At 40.9% G+C, this 21,376-nt stretch overlaps 1 protein-coding gene across 2 annotated transcripts in view; it reads right to left on the reverse strand.

Moving 5' to 3' along the window:
- Positions 1 to 518: 518 nt before the first annotated feature.
- Positions 519 to 21,376, reverse strand: part of CPVL (carboxypeptidase vitellogenic like) — a 44,368-nt gene continuing 23,510 nt past the window's right edge. For both annotated transcript variants that reach the window (XM_070728994.1, XM_070728995.1), the window contains exons 8-13: positions 19,026 to 19,148; positions 18,566 to 18,697; positions 15,549 to 15,647; positions 12,917 to 13,090; positions 9,885 to 10,067; positions 519 to 831 (exon numbers count right to left, since the gene is read on the reverse strand). In XM_070728994.1, the coding sequence (XP_070585095.1) occupies positions 715 to 831; positions 9,885 to 10,067; positions 12,917 to 13,090; positions 15,549 to 15,647; positions 18,566 to 18,697; positions 19,026 to 19,148 (828 nt within the window). In that variant the 3' untranslated portion in view covers positions 519 to 714. The remainder of the gene's footprint in view (positions 832 to 9,884; positions 10,068 to 12,916; positions 13,091 to 15,548; positions 15,648 to 18,565; positions 18,698 to 19,025; positions 19,149 to 21,376) is intronic.

Below are 21,376 nucleotides of genomic sequence, written 5' to 3' on the forward strand. Positions count from 1 at the left end.
CCGAAGAAGTTTACATAACTTTTAGCAATTCTAGCAATTTTCTTACTGGAAGAAAAATCCATTAGGTTTGGTGCTGTTCAACTGCTGATAAAAGCTTTTTAAAAAGTTTTTTGTTCTATTGACCAAAAAATCGAATTAAAAATTATGTGTTTATAGACTTTTAACTTTACATTAACATCAATTGTTTGAATAAAATAACTGCTTAATAATCCCAATGTGAACACAGTATAGGTGTACAGGTTGTGCTGTAAAGTTCTGTTGTATGCCCCCAGGATAAAATAGAAAAAAATATTATTCTCCCAACTAAGATCCATATGAAAATAATATGCTCAGATTTTAAGTAAAATACAGCAATCAAAAATATACACACTACATAATTTGCATCATTTTGATGCCCTCGATGGATGTTTCTCATTAAAACGACCATCATTTCACAAAACAAAAAGGTTGGAAATGGCTATGTGAATTATCCACTTTGGGTTCTGTTATTCAGAATAGGAATATCTGGAGAAACAGAATGAAATAGAAACAGAGATGTGTGATGTTTATTTTGAGAACAAAACATTCAATTTAGACAAATAGCTTAATTACAGATTAAAACATATATTCCAAAAATGGGGAGAAAAGCTCCAATAATACTTCATCAGTTCTTCTGATCAATACTGGTCAATGCAATCTCTTGAGAACTTTCCAAAGGATTTCAATAATCAGGTTTTATTTTCCATATCTGCTTTGTTTCCATTTTTTCCCCATGATAAATCTATCCATCATATCCAGAGCTCTTTCCGGTTGGTCATAAGGCAAGATGTGTCCTCCTCCTCGAACAATGACCTTTGGAATTACATATAAAAATGAATTATCACAAAAGAATGGATAGAAAAATGCTCCAGGTCATATTAAATAGTAGAATCTATTGGAACTCTCTTCTAGAATGTTAAGTCAGTACCTATTATCTGATCCTTGTATATTCAAAGCAGATACTCAACCAACACCTACAGATTCTACAATTTATGTTAGAAACATTCACATAATGTTTCCTAGAACTACGGTGTCTAAAACATGATTTGAGTATTGCCCACAAGATCATATGCTGCAATGTCCTACCAGTCAATGATTACTTCAGCTTCAACCGCAACAACACAAGAGCACGCAACAAATTCAAACTCAATACGAACCACGCCAAACTTGACTGTAAAAAATATGATTTCAACAATCGAGTTATCGAAGCATGGAACTCATTACCAGACTCAATTGTGTCAACCCCTAACCCCCAACACTTCTCCCTCAGACTCTCCACGATTGACCTCTCCAGATTCCTAAGAGGCCAGTAAGAGGCATACATAAGTGCACTGGTGTGCCTTTCGTCCCCTGTCCAATTGTCTTTCCTTTCTTTCACCTATCTTATATATTCTCTTCCTGTCATATTTCCTCTCCTCTAAGCCCACTTTCACCCTTTTTATATTATCACATGTCTATTTTCTTCCTATGTACTTGTGTATTGGACAAATGAATAAATAAAAATAAATAATAAATTAAGAAAGGTAGCAGGAACTGGGTATGACTAGTATAATGAAGAGCATAATAACAGTACAGTGATCCCCCGGGTATTGCGCTCCCGATCATTGCGAAACGGCTATATGGCGATTTTTGAACCCGGAAGTAAAAACACCATCTGCGCATGCGCGCCCTTTTTTTCTATGGGCACGCATGCGTAGATGGCGCCGGGCAGATCAGCTGCTGGGCGGCTTCCCTGGGTCTTCCCCCTCTTGCTGGCAGGAGGGCGAAGCCCCCCCCAGCACCCGCTCGCCCGCCGTTCGCCCGGCCACCTGCCGTTCGCCACTCGCCCGCCCTTCGCCCGGCCACCCGCCGTTCGCCTGCCGTTCGCCCGACTCGCCCGCCGTTCGCCCGGCCACCCACCGTTCGCCCGCCGTTCGCCCGGCTTGCCTGCCGTTCGCCCGCCCTTCGCCGCTCGCCCGCCCTTCGCCCGGCCACCCGCCGTTCGCTCGCTGCTCGCCCAGCCACCCGGGTTCGTTTGGCTTCGGGACATGCCGGCGGCGACGTTTTAAAACAGCCGCGCGGTTTACCAACTGAGTCCCGAAGTTCGCCTTTGACTTTGGGACTCAGTTGGTAAACCGCGCGGCTGTTTTAAAACGTCGCCGCCGGCATGTCCCGAAGCCAAATGAACCCGGGTGGCCGGGCGAGCAGCGAGCCCGCCCTTCGCCCGGCCACCCGCCGTTCGTTCGCTGCTCGCCCAGCCACCCGGGTTCGTTTGGCTTCGGGACATGCCGGCGGCGACGTTTTAAAACAGCCGCGCGGTTTACCAACTGAGTCCCAAAGTCAAAGGCGAACTTCGGGACTCAGTTGGTAAACCGCGCGGCTGTTTTAAAACGTCGCCGCCAGCATGTCCCGAAGCCAAACGAACCCGGGTAGCCGGGCGAGCAGCGAGCCCACCCTTCGCCCGGCCACCCGCCGTTCGTTCACCGGGTTGGGGGTCCGGGGGGTGCTGGCAAGCCCCCCCATGCCAGCGGCGATGTTTTAAAACAGCCGCGCGGCTTCCCAATGCGTCCCGAAGACAAACGCGGAAGTTCGCCTTTGACGTTTGTCTTCGGGACTCAGTTGGCAAGCCGCGCGGCTGTTTTAAAACGTCGCCGCCAGCATGGGGGGCTTCCTAGCAGCCCCCCAAACCCGAGTTGGGGATCCGGGGGGTGCTGGCAAGCCCCCCATGCCGGCGGCGACGTTTTAAAACAGCCGCGCGGCCCCCAATCTTCGGCTCCTCGCTAGCGCTGCGGAAGTAAAAACACCATCTGCGCATGCGCAGATGGTGTTTTTACTTCCGCAGCTCTACTTCGCTAAAACCCGATCATTGCTAGGGGTCCTGGAACGGAACCCTCGCAATGATCGGGGGATCACTGTATTCCAATATCTAGGGGGCTTTGACCTCTACTCTAATGCTTCAAGACTGCTCTTTTATTCTGCAATCAATGGACAACTATGAGGAGATAATACTAAACGGTTTACAGATGCCAGAAATGTCTTTCAGGCTTTGATAGAACTCCAAAAGCTAAATTTCCACAGACATGCATATACCTTCTTAAGGAGGGAGTGGGGACTGGACATATTATTATTAGTATTGGAGGAAGAATACAAGAAGAAAAAACTAACAAGATTAAATTCCAAATGGTATTTATGTACAAGTATAAAGTAACAGTAGAACTCAGAGCCTTTGCTTACATTTACCCAGTTCCTCTCTGACCCTGGTGTTTAAAGAAAAGGAAGGCGACAGCTGTAACATTTCAGTGTGCTTCCTGATCATTCAGCTTCAAGAAAACAAAAAGTCTTTGAATGCCAGTGTTTTAAGTGCTTGCATCTTTTTGTCATACGTCCCTGTATCCTGAATATAACCCTACTTAGTTTATAGACTGATTTGGATAAAAGGAAATTATCTACTCCTAAGGCATATCATATGACACCTCTAAGCAAACTCCTTTCCAGACTTTTCCAGACTTGGCCTGGAAAGAAACAATAGGCTTCCCTCCCATCTCCCACTCAGATTTGTTCATTTGGCTTGCTTAAACTTGCTCCACATACTGTATTTTTCAGAGCACCTCCCCCCCCCAAAAAAAAGAGGGTGGAAATGTTGGTGCATGTTATATACTGAATGCAGCCATTTTGCAGCCCCCTGCTTGCAGAGAGTTCCTGGGTGCTGGGAGATGGCAAAAATGTTAGTTTTTGCAAAGAATTGACTGTTTTTTCATCCTTTTTTTTTTTTTTTTTGCAAAATTTGGGTGGGGAAGGATCTGAGGAGCCTGCAGACAGCTCTTGAGGGACTGGGGGAAGGTAAAAATACCTCAATTTTTGTGAAAAATGGGTGAAAAATGCCCCCCATCTAGCATGACTGGAGAGGAATTCTGGGAGTTGAAGTCCACTAGTCTTAAAGCTGTCAAGTTTGAAAACCTCTGGGTTAGGGATTAGGGGTGCAAGGGTATTCAAATTTGGCAAGTTTAAGACTTGGGGACTTCGACTCCCATTCCTGAGCTAGCATGATTGACAGAGGAATTCTGGAAGTTGAATCCACAAGTCTTAAAGCTGTCAAATTTGAAGTTTATAAAACGTGTACATGGTTGTAAAATGTAAACATGTTTGTAAAAAGTATTTTGCTACACTGGTATTTTATTAAATAATATATTACTACACCATTTGGTTCAGAATACTTTTTTTCTTGTTTTCCACCTCTAAAATCTAGGTGCGCCTTATACTTCGGTGCATCTTATAGTCCCCAAAATATGGTACATATGGAAATGTATGGCCTGTTACACCCCCCACCCAATTACTTGTATAAGGATTATTCTCTATACTATTCATGTTGACTTGTATTTTATGTTATAGATTGCACCAGCTTAAACCAATTTTGGTGTATACATGATGTACAATGAAAATAAAGAGGATGACTACTACTACTATTATCTTTTTTATTTACAGTATTAAACATGAAACTGAGTCAACTGTATATTTTAAAGTGTCACGAATACCACTGACTGATGCTAAGGGTTGATATAGGATGATGATGATGATGATGATCATTGTCATCATCATTATTATCTTATTTGAAACCATGACTTAGCTATGAATTGTCTGAAGCAGAAAGGAATCTTAGATTATAATTCCTTCTTCCAAATGCACAGAAGGAGAACATTTTGCATGAATTCTATGCAAAATTATAATGAACAATAAAACATTATTATTTTAAAAAAATTAACTAGTGAAATATTAAATGAGATGGGGCATTGGTCCTACCTGACACACTTTTTCTTATCCAGAGAAGCCAGCAGTCAGGATGGGTTATCCTCATCCTGTTAGCTTTGAGGACCAAGTCCATTTGAATAAATTAGGATCTGCCTCTATCCCTGTCTTGGCAAATCTGAAGTGTAGATTTGGTGTGGCACAAGGAATTGTGAGGAGGCTTCCTATCCTGATCCAATGCGCTTCCAGCATTGACGGGTTGGAACAGGTTGCATCCACTCAATCCATGTAGCCAATTCTTAGGTAACTCAGGCACAAATTCCACACTCAGATGGTAAATTCCTTCCATGCTCCTTTGCCATGGGAGGGTGGGGGTGGGAGACTGACTACTGGCTCTTCTGGATGAGAAGAAGCATGTCAGGCAGGACCAACATCCCTTTTCCATCCTGGGAGGAGCCAGCAGTCAGGATGGGACTTACCAAAGTTCTATGTCCCAACGGGAGGCCAAATTCTGAATGACACTCTGTAGCATTTTCTAGCTGAAAGAAGTGTCTGTTGATACATATGTATCTATTTAATAATGTCTAATAAATTGCGAGGGGGTAGCCCAAGTAGCTGTTTGACAAAGAGAGGACTGTGATGCCCTGGCGGCAGATGTTGCAGCACTCCGTCTCAAGTGTGTAGTCATTGCTCCCTGGCGTGGGAGGGATGCCACCTCATAGGCCTTCGCTATAATGCCCGTAATCCATCATCCAATCATTGTCACGAATCCCAGCGACCGGTTAGGTCCCACAGAGTTGGCCTTCTCTGGGTCCCGTCAACTAAACAATGTCGTTTGGTGGGACCCAGGAGAAGAGCCTTCTCTGTGGCGGCCCCGACCCTCTGGAACCAGCTCCCCCCAAATATCAGAGTTGCCCCCACCCTCCTTGTCTTTCGCAAGCTCCTTAAAACCCACCTCTGTAGTCAGGCATGGGGGAAATGAAATTTTCCCTTCCCCCTAGGCTTATAGAATTTATACATGGTATGCTTGTATGTATGATTGGTTCTTTAAATTGGGGTTTTTTAAGATAATTTTCAATATTAGATTTGTTCACATTGTCTTTTTTATTGTTGTTAGCCGCCCCGAGTCTTCGGAGAGGGGTGGCATACAAATCTAATAAATACAAATACAAATTGTGAATGACACCTTCTGCCTGAGGATGTCCAGAAGGTAGACTATCAAAAGAGCTTCAGTTTTTCTAAAGAACTTAGTCTGACTGACGTAAATTTTGAGGGCATATCAGACATCCAGGGTATGCAACATAGCCTCCGATGGATGAGAGGTGTGCAGGCAAAATGTTGGCAGCACCAGCTCTTGTGATCTGCGTACTATCGAGTTGATCTTGGGAATAAAGGATGGCCCCACCCTAAGGACCACCCAATTCTGAGGGAAAATAAACAGGTCATCTGATACAGATAAGGCTGCCAGCTCCGAGATCCTCCTGGCAGACCTTAAATGAAAGATGACACAAGGAAGCCTCCCTTAGAGGTTTGTAAGGTGCCATCAGCAATTAGTGAAGAACTCTCGGCAGGTCACACATTGGATACCTATGTACCATGGGGGGCCTAGAGTTGGTCACTCCTTCGGGAACCTGCGCATGGTAGGTTGATCAGCTAGGGACCCTGCTTGACTGCAAGACAGGATTGATGACAGGGCTGCCACTCGTCATCGCAAGTTATTGGATGATAGACCCATGTCCAACTTGGAGATTTGTACGCCCCTCCACCCTCCCTGCCTTTTGTTAAGAGTCTGAAGGCTCACTTATGCCGCCAGGCTTGGGGCCATTAGACCTTGTCCACTGCCGAATTAATATGTTGAGAGAATGTGGAGTGAATGGAATGATTGTTTTTTTCCAGGGGGGGTTATATTTTTAATTAGTTAATTGGATTTAAGATATTGTGTACTGTATATTTTATATGTTGTGAGCCATCCTGAGTCCCCGGAGAGGGGCGGCATAGAAATCCAATCAATCAATCAATCAATCAATCAATCAATCAATAAAGCCCAACGTCGAGGGAGAAGCCTTGTCTGGAACAGGCCTGTCTGATTTTTGGCAGTGTTTGCCTCCCTGTTCCTCAGCTTGAGGAGTAGCGTCAGACATTTTAAACTGACTCACATCTGAGGCAAGCTAGCAGCTGTGGATCTTTAGACTAGTAGTATTAATTAGCTCTTAGCCTGCACAAGCGATCATTTTCTCCAATGCTATTACAAACATGATGGCCCACTTCATGCCAGAGCAATCTCGGGTGGCCTGCTATTTATGAGCTGTGTGGCCGTTTTCCATCCAGAGTGGATCGTCGAGTAGATTACTGTCACTGCTGGGCCTCATGCCACGAAGGAGGCCTGGGACTAAGAGCTAGTGGTGAGAACCAAGATTTTGAACTGGGGTTTGTTTCAGAGCGAACTCAAATGATGGCTGGCAAGGCTCTGGGGAGTAGTTTGAGACCATTGTGTAGGCATGCCTTGTCAGAGCAAGCTCCGATAACAAGAAGTGCACAAACGGCAACTCTGCGAGCTACACATTCCACCAATAGAATTAGGGCTATCCTGGGGTGATTGGGACAGATGTTCATCCCAAAAGCCAGAAATAGCCTGCCGAATGGCAGGAGGATCTCAGCCTTAGGCCCTCCCCCACACATAGACCTTATGGTCTATGCCGCCACAATGTTAGTCCTGTTTGCTTTACTTATCAGACTTATAACAAAGCCAAGATGAGAACTTGCTGCTTGCAATTGAGATGGACAGGATTCTAACGGTCAGAATGGGTTTTCCTTGTGCCACATCTTGCCTCGCTGAGGATCGAATCAATGCTGAAATAGAGGCGGATCCTGATTAATTCAAATGGACTCAGTCCTCAAAGCTGACAGGATGAGGACAACCTATCCTGACTGCTGGTTCCTCCCAGAATGGAGAATAGCATTTTAATCCAAAGAGAAGTAACTTTGGTATGGAGAGGGTCTTTATATGCTTTTTAGTTGCTTTCATGTGTATTTTATTAACTACCAACCTCAGGTCAACATTCAGTTCTATTTTATGACCTTTTCATAATATTCAATAAATTTTATTTTAAGTAGTTTTGATTGCTTTTAATGCATACACTTTGGCTAATTCAATAAACTATTTCATTGCACTGAAATTGAATACATCCGTTTTTACTTTATATAGAACCACTGCAAGCTAGCACATTTTTTATATTAAGGTCATGTGGTAGGAATTTTTTTCAAAGCTTAAGGTTCTTACTATAAATTAATAGTAAATGTTTCCTTATGAAACAGCAAAGACATATTTTAAACTTGGCTGAAAAATACAAATTAGATTCTTTTGTATTTGTTTTGATATTACAACTGCATTAGCCATACTTAAGTGTTCTGAGAAATCCTAAAACAACAAAATATGTTTGTAAGAATTTGTATTACTGATTGAGAACATAATTGTTTTTGACAAGCCAATGCAGAATAATAGCCTGTATGTAGCTTTTCATTAGTGGAGGAAGCAAGCAACCCTCATAAGTATATCACATTTTTATCTAGAACCCTGGTTCCCAATGTGGGGTACACGCCCTACAGAGGGGCAATTTGATTTTTAATGGGGGCAAATGGAACTTTGTTTAAACTAAATTAATGGCCTTTTAGGCTTCCTCCATATGAGTAGTTCACTTTTTGAATAGTAAGAACCATATTTCACGGGGATGTGGGGTCATCAGGATTTGAGAGATGCTTAGGTGGGGAATAACCAAAAAAAGGTTGGGAGCAACTGATCTAGAATTAACAGTAGTAATTATGATCAATTGTTCACCCTAGAGGAATAAGAATAGAAGGAAGATTTGATAAAATAAATTCTAGTGCAGGGGTGTCAAACTGAAGGCCTATGGGCTGGATCCGGCCCATGAAATGCTAAGACCTGGCCTGCGTACCTGTCCTGTAAACAGTGAAGAGGGAGGCGGGGCCAATGTCTTGAGATATTTGAGGAAATGCTGAACTTCCAGCCGTTCAGGGACTTGGATCCATTGGAACTGAGCCAGAGATGCTCTGAAGGTGGTGTGTGAAGAAGGGAAGCACAGGTCATTGTCCAGAGGGTATCTGCAAATTACCCAGGAAGCCAACAGCAACTTATCAACCAGCAGTTGTGAAAAGGCAACATAGTCACCATTAGCTGAGATGGTCACATCGAAACGATAGGAAGAAAAATTGTGGATTGCCTGGGTGAGAATATCTAAACTTCCATGCAGAAGCAAAGAGGAAGTAAAATGCTGGAGCTGGCTGAGTGACTGGTCAATTTAAAGGAGGGGGGGAGTTAAAAGGAGATAGCAAAAGATATCCCAGAATGGAAACTAGCAGCTGTCTAGCAACTGGGAATACCATAGAGTTCAATATATGAAGATTAAAGCCCAAAAGGATTGTTGAGATATTTGTAATTGGACTTGGTGAAAATTGAAATTTGAAAAAGAACAATACATTTGGAAAAATCTTTAATGTGGATTTAAAGTATTTTGATGATTTTTGTAAAACAGCTGGCATATTATATTAGAAAACTGGCAACGCTATCTGCTGGCTAAAAGAAAGCATTGCAACAGTTTGTGGAAGAATTTTTTGACAGCTGGAGATTGACCTTGAGCAAAAAAGATAAGTTGGAATTTAAAGAATTGAGAATTAGCACTGATGATGTTAACTAGCTGAGTAATGACATATCTGCAAGGAAACAGTCAAACTCAGAAAACACCAAGGACTCTATAGTTCAATCCTGAGCTCCACATATTCTAATGGATTTTTCCTTCCTTCCTTCCTCCCTCCCTCCCTCCCTCCCTTTCTTTGTCTCTTTCTTTTTTCTTTCTTTTTCTGTCTTTCTTTCCTTTTTCTTTCTTTTTTCTCCTTGCTTCTTTCCTTCCTTCCTTTCTCCCTCTGTCCTTTTCCCTTCCCTTCCCAAATTTCCTTCCCACAAGTTGCCAGATAGATAACAGAAATCCTTATGTCTTCTAATAAAATGTGTTAGTCTAAATTTTTTTTACCAGAGTCCTGATCTTTGCTACCATAGACTAAAAGGGTTCTCCTTCTGCTGTGCATATGTAATGTATGTATTGTTTTGCTTAGGAAATGGATTATCTCACCTGATAGAATTCACCCACTTGGCGTACATAGCCAGCAACCTCAGGGTCTTTATCATGTATTCGCCATACAATTCTCTCAGCATTTTTGTATTCTTTCACTTTGCCCCATGGCACAGTGGGCAGAAATCGTTCAGTAAGTGGAGCTGCCACAATGATATCAAGTTGCCCATTGTATAAGAGAACCTGGAAGTCAAATATAAGTATAAAAACAAGTAAAGCCCAAAACAATATTTTCACTGCTTTCTTATTGATTTGTATCAACTTTACTGATTATTTTAATCATTTAATTATTTTAATTATTGTTGTTGCTACTCTTGATTTTATGTTATGTTTTTATTTTATTTTGATTTTGGTGTATTTTTAATCATTTCTATAGTGAAAAAGAATACTTAATCAATAATGGATAAATATTACATCATTTATATCATAAATTTGATAATAAAGTAGTTAAAAGTGTTGCAGAATGAAATCTTAGCCTGGAAATAAATTGTCTTCTCTAGCACAGAGGGGGGTATTACTAATACCTGGGTATAAGCAGCATCTTCACATTCTTCCAACCATAATATGCATTTCAAGCCCTTTTCATCTTATTAATTCTAGAATACTACTATTTTTAAATGTTTTACCCACAGAGATCATAATGTCAATCTTATATATATTATTGTTATATTTATAGAGGCTGGGATGAACAACCTTAATTACATTAAAAATGACAATATCAGTCAAGAAATGAGTTAGGATCTAAAAGTCTAATGTTTCTATTGTTAGCTTTGTCTACAAGGGTTTAAGCAAACTGCACAGAGATGATTATTTGAATATAAATGGAAATTTAAAAACTTTTAGCTTAATTTCTTAGATAGAGATGGAGGGTAGGACAGAAATACAAAAAATGTCACCAACACTATTATATGATCAGAAAATATCTTTCCAGTACATCAAGATTAAGGTATGCACAAAGGTGGAAACATTCAGCACTACCCATAATGAAGGAAGATTTGCGGAAGATCATAGAACTTGTTGAGATAACAAAATCGAGTTATTTAATCAGAGAAAGGACAACATTTATTGCTGACTGGAAATCCCTTATGGACTTTTTGTATAAAACAGAATGATAACTTAACAACATATGATTTATAGTTTAGATTATTAGACAGAATATATTATAGAGGGTTAAGCTCATCAATAAAGAGAGAAATTTATAATTATACCTATAATTGCTGTAAAGAATGTATCTTTTTCCTTTCTTTTTCTTTCTTTTACTTTTTCTCACTTTCTTGCATTTTTAGCTTTCTTTTTAAATTTTGCATTAGTATTAGTTTCTTCCTTCTTAAAAATCTTTAATAAAATTACGTGTATGTGCATTTATACAGTCTCTCTTTTCTCTCTCTCTTTACATCCACACATGTGTGTGTGTGTGTGTGTGTACGCGTGGGTGTGTATTCGTGGATTTTCCCAAGTATAGGGATGTAGGTCTTGGCATATTAGGGTCTTTTCCCTTGTAAGATTGATAGAATTTTGGTGACGTTTTGGGGTCCCACTTGTCATCTTCAGGCTGGTGTTTTCAGGTTCATGCTAGGGCAAAAAAACTGTGCGTGATCGGAGCAGCCATCTTTCCTGAACAATATCCTTATTCCATTCAAGGAGATTCTTCAATCTCCAATTACCGTACCATGTTTTCCATTATCAGCAACTTCTGATGGTTTCTTCATATAGATCAAGTGCTGCAGAGATGCATGTAAATATGCCGTTTTAACATCTGCATGGCTTACAAAACAGCCCATACCAATGCAGTTCTGAATGTATTTGCTCTCAGACTAGGTGCAAATGCCTCAATGCAATCTTTTTCTGACTGAGCAAATCTCTGAGCAACTAATCTGGCATGCCATCCATACCAGTCTTCAACTTATATACCCATATGCAACCTATTGCATGCTCAACTGGTGGCAACCTTACATCTTCATGTACATCCAAATCTTTTAACTCCTTATTCATTGCCTCTTGCCAAGCTTTTGATCCTCTTCAGGATATAACTTCAGGTCATTAAAGTTAGAAGGCTCTACATTCACTTGGCAAACAATGCTAGCCTGAAACCTATCAGGTTTTCACCTTTCTCTAGTACCTCTTCTCAGCAAAACAGTACTAGTACTAGGAATCTCCTCCTCTTTAACTTCAACCTTTACCTTCTCTAAAGGTTCTACATCACCATTTACAGAAGCTTCCTCCTCTGATGACTCATCTCCTGAATATTCTTCTACAACATTCTCTTTTATATATCTCTGTGTCAAATTATTATCCCTAAACATTGGGGTCTCAATAACAATACTAGCCTTCATTGTATCCTCCCTCTGCTCTCACTTTTTCCAACCTACATGCTCTAGCAATTTGGCACTTGCACAAGTATAACTATTTTTAGTGTCTTTCTCCCAGAATTTAAATGCTCTATGATTTTTATTTTATCCAACAAAATATAACAATTTAGCTCTATGTTGATTTTTCCTTCTAATTTGAGTTGAAATGTGCATCCAAGCTAGTGTACCAAATGCATGCAAATAACTCAAATCAGGCATTCTTCCACACCAACTGGTGAATGCTATTTTACCAGTTGTTGCATTTACTACATTGTTAAGCACATGGTAGCACACATAAGAGCTTCATCCCAAGCTGACCTGACAAACCAGAATTAGAAATCATAGTTCTAACCATAGCTTGCAATGTCTGACCTCTCCTCTCAACATAACCATTATGTTAAGGTCTGTAAGGAGCAAACACCTATGTTCTATTCCATCTCTTTGCAACCTGGTTAATGCAGAGAGAGTTATATGAATATCTCACTTTACTTCAGAATAGTAAAACAAGGATGCACCTAGCTAAAAGTAAATTGACTATCTTCACAAAATTTCCAGATTATTTATACACAAACACTTAAAACAATACATTTGTCTTCTATAAAAGAACAATATCAATCATAATAATGTTAAATATTCAGGTTCTAAAACTGACAAGTGAGAAAATCAAGCTAGCATTTTACTTACTCTATAATGATCCATTAAAATGGCCAACCAAGGTTTTATTGTCTTCATTATATCTTCAATCAAGTGCTCCTCAACCATAGAACCATCATGGAAGGTCAAATTTCCAACATGGATAGATTTTCTTATGTTTGGCAGGGATAACAGCTTTCCAAAATATTCCTGATCCTCAGGCTCCTGTTATTAAAATTATAAAGAAGACAAACAAATACAAAATTATTTCATCAAAGCAAGAAAATAAATTAATACAACTTACATGTTAACTGATTCTGTTTTCTTTCTTATAGTAGCAACTGTACTTAACACTGTGTCTGTGAGACCTAAAACAATTGACCTTGCAATTACATGTCCAAGTTTGAAATGATGAAACAATTAATATGTTCAGATCAATTAACTTCATAAGAAGAAAAAAGCCAGCAGTTTGTAAAAAATATATGATATTTGGTAATAAAAATGCAAGTTATTTGTTTTTCACTGATTAACATAAATACACTAAATCCGTTCTGATGCTGGAATATTACTTCACTCTTTTAAATAAGAGCTGGATCTGCTGGACTAAATCCAACAACCCAATTTATCCAGCATGCTGGCAACAGGCGGGTTTTTTTCTCAGTGCCTTATAAAAAACTTTACAATATGAAAAAAAATCTATGTAGACAACCTAGACAAAAGCTATAGACCACAAGTGTGGAAGAAAAAAACCTCTCCTCCTTAAAGAGAATGCATTTCTTCAGAGCAAAACAGACAGAATGAGTTAGGATGCTGATGAAGAGAAAGATACCTATGTTTCTATAGCAATAACATTGTTTACATTAATATTTGACCCAGTAAAACACATAACTGGCTGTGAGGTCTTAAGCTTAAAGAACATCAAGTTCCCTACAAATAAACCCTGAAATATTCCTTCTATTGGCAAAATTCTCGCCTTAAACAAAAGAAAAATAATTTTTTCCTGCACATTTTCAAAGACAAAACTAAGTAAACCTGTTCTATCATCTGTTGTAATTAGTTTTTTAAAAGAATGTCACTATTATATTTTTTTGGGGGGGGGGGGTGTCTGTAGATCAAACACGATCTATAGATTTCAAAACGTATTCAGACCTGCTACTTTTTTCAATGTTATACTGATTCTACAGTACTTGTAATTCATTTCCCCCTCATTAATCTACACTAAGTAGCCCATAATGATAAAATAAAAACAGAACTTAGAAATGTCTGTAAATTTATTAAAAAGAAAAAAACTGAAATATCACATAAAATTCAGACCTCTCACAGTATGTTGTTGAAACACCCTTGGCATCAATTACAGCCTTTTGGGTTATGACGTGATCAGCTTTGCACACCTGGATTGGGGGATTTTCTGCCATTCTTCCTTGCAAATCTTCTCAAGCTCGCTCAGGTTGGATAGTGACTGTTGGTGCAGAACAATTTTCAGCTCCCTCCAGAAATGTTCAATAAGGTTCCAATCAAGGCTGTGGCTGGGCATTCATCCCTAAGCTACTCATGGTTGTCTTGGCTGTGTGCTTGGGGATAATTGCCATATTGGAAAGTGAACTTTCAGGGCAGTCTGAAGTCCCAAGTACTGTGGAACAGGTTTTCATTGAAGATATCCCTGAACTTCACTCCATTCTGCATTCCCTCAACACTGACCAGTCTCACAGTCCCTGCTGCTAAAAAAACCAAAACAACCTCACAGCAAAATGCTGCCACCAGCATGCTTCACTGTTGGGATGATATTGGACAGGTGATGAGTGGTGCCTAGTTACCTCCAGACATAACATTTAGAATTGAGGCTAAATAACTCAGTCTTGATTTCATCAGATCAGAGAATCTTGTTCCTCCATCTGAGAGTTGTTCAGGTGTTTTTGTTTGTTTTTTTGGCCATAAAGCATAGATCAGTGGAGGACTGCAATAATGATTGTCCTTCTGGAACTCTATCTCATCTGCACAGAGGATAGTCAAACTGACTATCAGGTTCTTAGCCTCTTACTAAGGCCTTTCTTCCTTGATTGCTCAGTTTGACCAGTCAATCAGCTCTTGGAAAAATCCTGATTATGCAAAATCTATTCCATTTGAGAATTACAGAGGCCACTGTGCTCTTAGGAGCCTTCAGCACAGCAGAAATTTTGTAATCTTCCCCAGATCTATGCCTTGCAATAATGCTGGGTCTGACTTCTGCATGCCGTTCCTTTGACCTCATGGCTTTGGTCTGATATAGTATGCGGTGTTAGCTGTGAAACCTTTTTTAAAAGGTGTGTGCCTTTCCAAATTATGTCTGATCAATTTAACTTACCACAGGTGGATTCCAATCAAAGTATAGAAGTACATCAGCAGCTTCCAAGCAAAATGGGAGGCATCTGAGCTAAATTTCAAGTGTTGTTGCAAAGAATCTGAACAGTTATTGTCAATGTGATATTTCAATTTTTCTTTTTTATACATTTACAAACATTTCTAAAATTCCGTTTTTACTTTGTCTTTATGGGGTACTGAGTGTAAATGAATGAGAAAAAAATATTTTCAACAACTGTAGAATTAGGCTACAGCATTACAAAATTGACAGAAGTGAAGGGGTCTAAATAGTTTCTGAATACACTATATATTTTCAATATATTTGCTTTTTCTCATAGGTACTTACTTCACACTGCAAGAAATTGAAATAGTTGCTACATCCTGTAACAGTCTGAATATAAGGAGGACTTGCAGTTTTATCACCATTCAACAGAGTATCGAATACCTGTTGAAGAAATTCAACATGTTCATTTTCATTGTTGAATATGTCAATTTTTCACAGTTCTACAGTTCCCACAGCAGGAAAAAGAAGTTGGTAAAATATACTTGTATAATAAATATTAAAAGAAAGGTCTCTCCTTGCATCAATATCCAACTGAATGTCATATTTCAAGTCATAAAAGAAAACTATCCCAATAAAATGTCTCCAAAATAAGTTAAGAGGAAATGTCATTTTATTCCTTGGAAAAAAAAAATGATCTAGAATCAGGAGTAGCCAAAGTTGGCTCTTCTATGACTTGTGGACTTCAACTCCCAGAATTCCTGAGCTAGCATGATTGGCTCAGGAATTCTGGGAGTTGAAGTCCACAAGTCATAGAAGAGCCAACTTTGGCTACCCTTGGTCTAGATCAGTGTTTCCCAACCGGTGTGCCGCGGCACACTAGTGTGCTGTGAGACACAGTCAGGTGTGTCGTGAAGCTCCAGCTGGGCGGGGCGCTGCCGGTGCCTCCGAGCTCCCACTCGCAGCTGTCCCCGGCTCCTGCCCGTTGCCGCGGTTTCCGGCGCTCTCCTGCTGGGCCCCAAAGAAGGAAGGCAGGAAAAAGGAGAGCTTCATTCTTCATGCCTCCTTTTTCCTGCCTTCCTTCTTTGGGGCCCAGCAGGAGAGCGCCAGAAACCGCGGCATCGGGCAGGAGCCGGGGGACAGCTGCGAGTGGGAGCTCGGAGGCACCGGCAGCACCCTGCCCAGCTGGAGTTCCCTGGCGTCGGCAGCAAGTGTCCTTTGGGGCCTGGCGGGAGGGCACTGGCGGTGGGAGCGGGAGCTGGAAGGTGCCAGCTGCAGCGGCCCCAGGCGGTCGGGGGGAGATGGGGGCGGCGAGAGGGAGCTCCAGGTCGGAGGCACCCGCAGCGCCCCGCCCAGCTGGAGTTCCCTGGCATCGGCGGCAAGTGTCCTTTGGGGCCCGGCGGGAGGGTGCCGGCTGCAGCGGCCCCAGGTGGTCACGGGAAGATGGGGGCGGCAAGAGGGAGCTCCAGGGTGGAGGCACCGACGGTGGCGGTTGGACGTGCTGCTGGACGCTGTACATGCTGGCGCTGCGGGGCTGGCATATACGGCGTCCAGCAGCACGTCCAGCTGCTGTCGTCAGGGCTCCCGCTTGCAGTCAGCAGAGAGAGAGAGAAAGAAAGAGAGACATAGCAAGAGAGACAGAAAGAGAGAGAGAGAGAAAGAAAGACATAGCAAGAGAGGCAGAGAAAGAGAGACAGATAAAGAGAGAGAGAAAGAGAGACATAGCAAGAGAGGCAGAGAGAGAGAAAGAAAGAGAGACATAGCAAGAGAGACACAGAGAGAAAGAGAGACAGAAAGAGCGAGAGAGAGAGACATAGCAAGAGACATAGCAAGAGGCAGAGAGAGAGAGACATAGCAAGAGAGACAGAGAGAGAGTGAGAGACTTAGCAAGAGAGACACAGAGAGAGAGAGAAAGAGAGACAGGAAGAGAGAGAGGAAGACATAGCAAGAGAGGCAGAGAGAGAGAGAAAGAAAGAGAGACATAGCAAGAGAGGCAGAGAGACATAGCAAGAGAGGCAGAGAGAGAGACATAGGAAGAGAGAGAGAGAAAGAGAGGCAGATAGAGAGAGAAAGAAAGAGAGACATAGCAAGAGAGACAGAGAGAAAGAGAGACAGAAAGAGAGAGAAAGAGAGATATAGCAAGAGGCAGAGAGAGAGAGAGAAAGACAGAGAGAGAGAGAGAGAGAGATAGCAAGAAAGACAGTGAAAGAGAGAGAGAAAGAGAGACATAGCAAGAGAGGCAGAGAGAGAAAGAAAGAAAGAAAGAGACATAGCAAGAGAGACAGAGAAAGAGAGAGAGAAAGAAAGAGAGATAGCAAGAGTGGCAGAGAGAGAGAAAGAGACATATAGCAAGAGACAGTGAAAGAGAGAGAGAGAGCAAGAAAGAGAGAAAAAAGCAAGAAAGAGATAGCAAGAGAGACACAGAGAGAGAGAGAGAAAGGGAGAGAGAAAGACATAGAGGAAGGGAAGGAGGGAGAGATAAAGAGAGCAAAAAAGAGAGGAAGAAAGAAAGAAAGAGGGATGGAGAGAGAGAAAGAATGGAAGGAAGGAAGGAAGAGAGAGAAATAGGGAGAAATAGAGCGAAAGGGAGGAAGAGAGAGATTTTTTTTTTACAAACTTTTCTTTAGCCCCCCCCCTCCCCCCGTTCAATGTTCCCCAGGATTTTGAAAATATGAATAATGTGCCGCGGCTCAAAAAAGGTTGGGAAACACTGGTCTAGATGACCTGGGTCTTTCAGTCTGAATCTTGTGTAAAATAGCAGCTACTGCAATATTTCTTCTTTTCGTTATGTAAAACAGCAGCTAATATTTGCAGTTAATATTTCAGAGATTAATTTTGCTTGCATGATATCAGCAAAATTCAGTATAACTATTATCTTTTAAATTAACGAAGTTGTGTTCTCTTCTTTTTAAAGATGATTTTGCAAAATATAGAAGATTCGTTAGATTGCTGGAATGCAAGATGCTGCAAAGTGACTCATGTCAGTTAATTGTGTGTGGTTACCACTTCACATGGATAGAAAAAGGTATCAAGCGTCCAAGCGTCCTCACAACTTCCAAGATTACTTTTCTTCCAATTTCTGGAGATAAGAAAAAGCTTTAGGACATTCAGAAATCAACATTAAAAAATTAAAGCAATTAACAAAAGAGATGCCTATGTAGACACACGCTCAAGTGCTCAAGTTTGAAGAGAATCCAATGTAAACTTTAGAGGAATATTGGAGAATGACTTCTCTTCCTATTAGTTTTCTTTTTGCTGCTGCTGCAATCAGGTTTGTGACCTCCATTTGATTTCCTTATGACCCCTTACTCTGGTCAGATGGTTTTAATTACTGAAAGCCATCGTAGGCTTCTATGACCTACTTCAAAGGCTTTTTTCCATTTCTTCTGTTGGATATATTGTTGTCCCAGATTAGTCTGATTCTGGACATATAACTTCTGCTTTTCATCTACCAAGCCGATTTGATATAAGAATTCTGCATAGCCTCCCAGCATCTGTTTAAGAAAATGAACAATATTGTCACAATTGTTTTCATTTTTAAAAAAATCATTAAAATCATTAAAAAGATTGAAAAGAACATAGCAAAATCAATAAACCTTTGCCAAATTTTATACATAGTTTCCCAGTTTTTAGCCCAGTATTATAACAATTAAGCAAATTAGTACTTTGTTCCACTAATGTATTTGTATCAAGTTTGCAAAATGAGTTTAACTCAGAGAAAACATTTAAGGTTAAAAGCATTTTCACAGACTGGGTATCAATCAGGATTATATTCTTTTGGGGTCCGCAATTTCAGAATATAAAAAAATATAGAAATCATACCACTTCAGGGTCACAAAGGCCGTCCCCAATGGCAACACCTTTGAAGTTGATCTTTATCTTTCCTGTAGGATTATTGCTATGAATATAATATCCAATGGCTGGCACATATTTTCCTGCATAAGACTAAAGATAATACAATGGTTAAATCAGTAATATATAGGGATTTTTAATACATTTTATCCAACCTTGATTAGAATTTCTTACATTATATCTATATTATATTGCACCCTTTGTTAATTAAGAGCTTCAAATCTGAGCAAATTTCAATATCCTGGCAACAGCTGAACAATATTCAGGCAATACCTCACAGCTGATTTTAAATGTGGAGCATAGCCCTCAAGGCAGGGAACCTGACTACTCTCTTCTTCTCTCACCCTTATTACCTAAAAATGAGAGTCCAAGCACTTTTGTCTGATGTTAAGGAACTGAGGAGAAGAAAGTTATATATCCCTTTATCTCAACTGAGTTAAAAGAACTGACACAGATCAAAGCCAGTGAACAGAAGAGACGTGACCATGCCTATTTTTATTTCAGTCCCTTAGCAATGACAGAAGTTACTCTCCCATGTTTGGACTCTCCAAGCAGTGCACAGGAGAATTCATAGTTTCCCAGTTTTTAGCCCAGTATTATAACAATTAAGCAAACTAGTACTTTGTTATGGTATTTGTATCAGGTTTGCCAAATGAGTTTAACTCAGAGAAAATATATATAATTGAACTACAGTGGTACCTCTACATAAGAACGCCTCTACTTAAGAACATTTCTAGACAAGAACTGGGTGTTCAAGATTTTTTTGACTCTTCTTAAGAACCATTTTCTACTTAAGAACCCGAGCCTGGAAAAATTTCCCAGGAAATTTGAGAGTGGCACGAAGCCCCGGCCAGTTTCCTGCCATTCTCCCTTTAATCCCAGTCTGCACACCAAAAGCGCTTTTCCCACCGTTTAGGACCTGGCGCTATTCTCTAGGGGTGGGGAGAACGGGGCCACAAGCACTGCCTTCAAGCTCCGTGCAGGGCGGCCACAGGCGCTTCTTGTATTCTTCAGCCAGGCAAAAGATGCGGTTGCGGAGGTTCTCAGGAGAATCAGTCATACAGGAGGCTTTGAAAGTGAAGCAGACGCTGCTTGTGTTCTCCCTGATGCCAAAGCGAAGGACAGAGGGAATTCCTCAGCCAGGGAGAGGTGGCCCCTGCCCAGCCACAGCCAACGCCTGCCGGTCTCCTGCGGGGAGGGAAGTGAGGCCGTCCGGGCAGGCAAGGGCTGCTGGACTGCCTCGGGGACAGCCGGCAAAGCACGAGCAGGCTGCCTCTGTCCCTTCTGACCACTACCCAATCCCCTCCCGCAGCATTCGTGTATAAGACGCACCCAGTTTTTGATGCACTTTTTTGAAGTAAAAAGGTGCATCTTATACACCGAAAAATACGGTATATAGGTTCCACAGGTTGGAATGTTAACAATAAGGATAACTAGAAAAATCACTGCCCTTCTTCTGTTTTGAGCTATGGTAGTGCAAGTAGTTAGAATGCGGTATTTCAGGTTAATTCTGCTGACTGCCAGCAGTTTGGGTGTTAGAATCTTACCAGTTCAAGGTTGAATCAGCCTTCCATACTTCCAAGTTTAGTAAACAGGCTGTAAAGCACTGCAAAGCCTAAGTCTAAGTGCTATTTACCTTTCTTGTCAGACAATTGATTATCTTCTCAAAAAGCACTCTTTAAAGAATTCAACAGAGCGCCTCCAATATTAAAGTAACTTAGATCAAAGCTGATAAATCAGTGCCATTCAATAAAATATTATTTTGCTTTGCAAGTACAATTCATTATACAGTAGTACCTCTAGATACGAGCTGCTCTACATGCGAATATTTCAACATACGAGCCACGAGTGGAGAGACATTTCTGTTCTAGTCCCGAGCTCAAATTCGGGATACGAGCCGAGCGTCCACTAGGTGGCGAAGAATCCTTGCTTTTGGTTATCTCGGAGGGGAAAAACAAAGTCTAAAGCGATTTGTTCCACATACGAGTTGCCTCGACATACAAGCTCCCTTCTGGAACCAATTATGCTCGTATCTAGGGGTACTACTGTATATCCTTTACTAATTTTGCTTGTGTGATTGCATAATGATATTGCATGTACAATTAGAACCGAATATATTGTTCCAAATGTTATCTCAGTGACAAAATTACCTGTCTAGAACTCTAGTTACTGTAGCAGCAATTCTATTAATTAATAGAAGTTTTATTTCTTCTGCAACATATTCATACAAATATTTAATATACAAACATATTCCTTAATAGAATATGTTTTTATGTAAAATACATATTTACACTCATAAATTGACAAATGTTAAAGCAAAC

Source organism: Erythrolamprus reginae, chromosome Z, assembly GCF_031021105.1.
Source record: "Erythrolamprus reginae isolate rEryReg1 chromosome Z, rEryReg1.hap1, whole genome shotgun sequence".
In the NCBI taxonomy this organism is placed as follows: domain Eukaryota; kingdom Metazoa; phylum Chordata; class Lepidosauria; order Squamata; family Dipsadidae; genus Erythrolamprus; species Erythrolamprus reginae.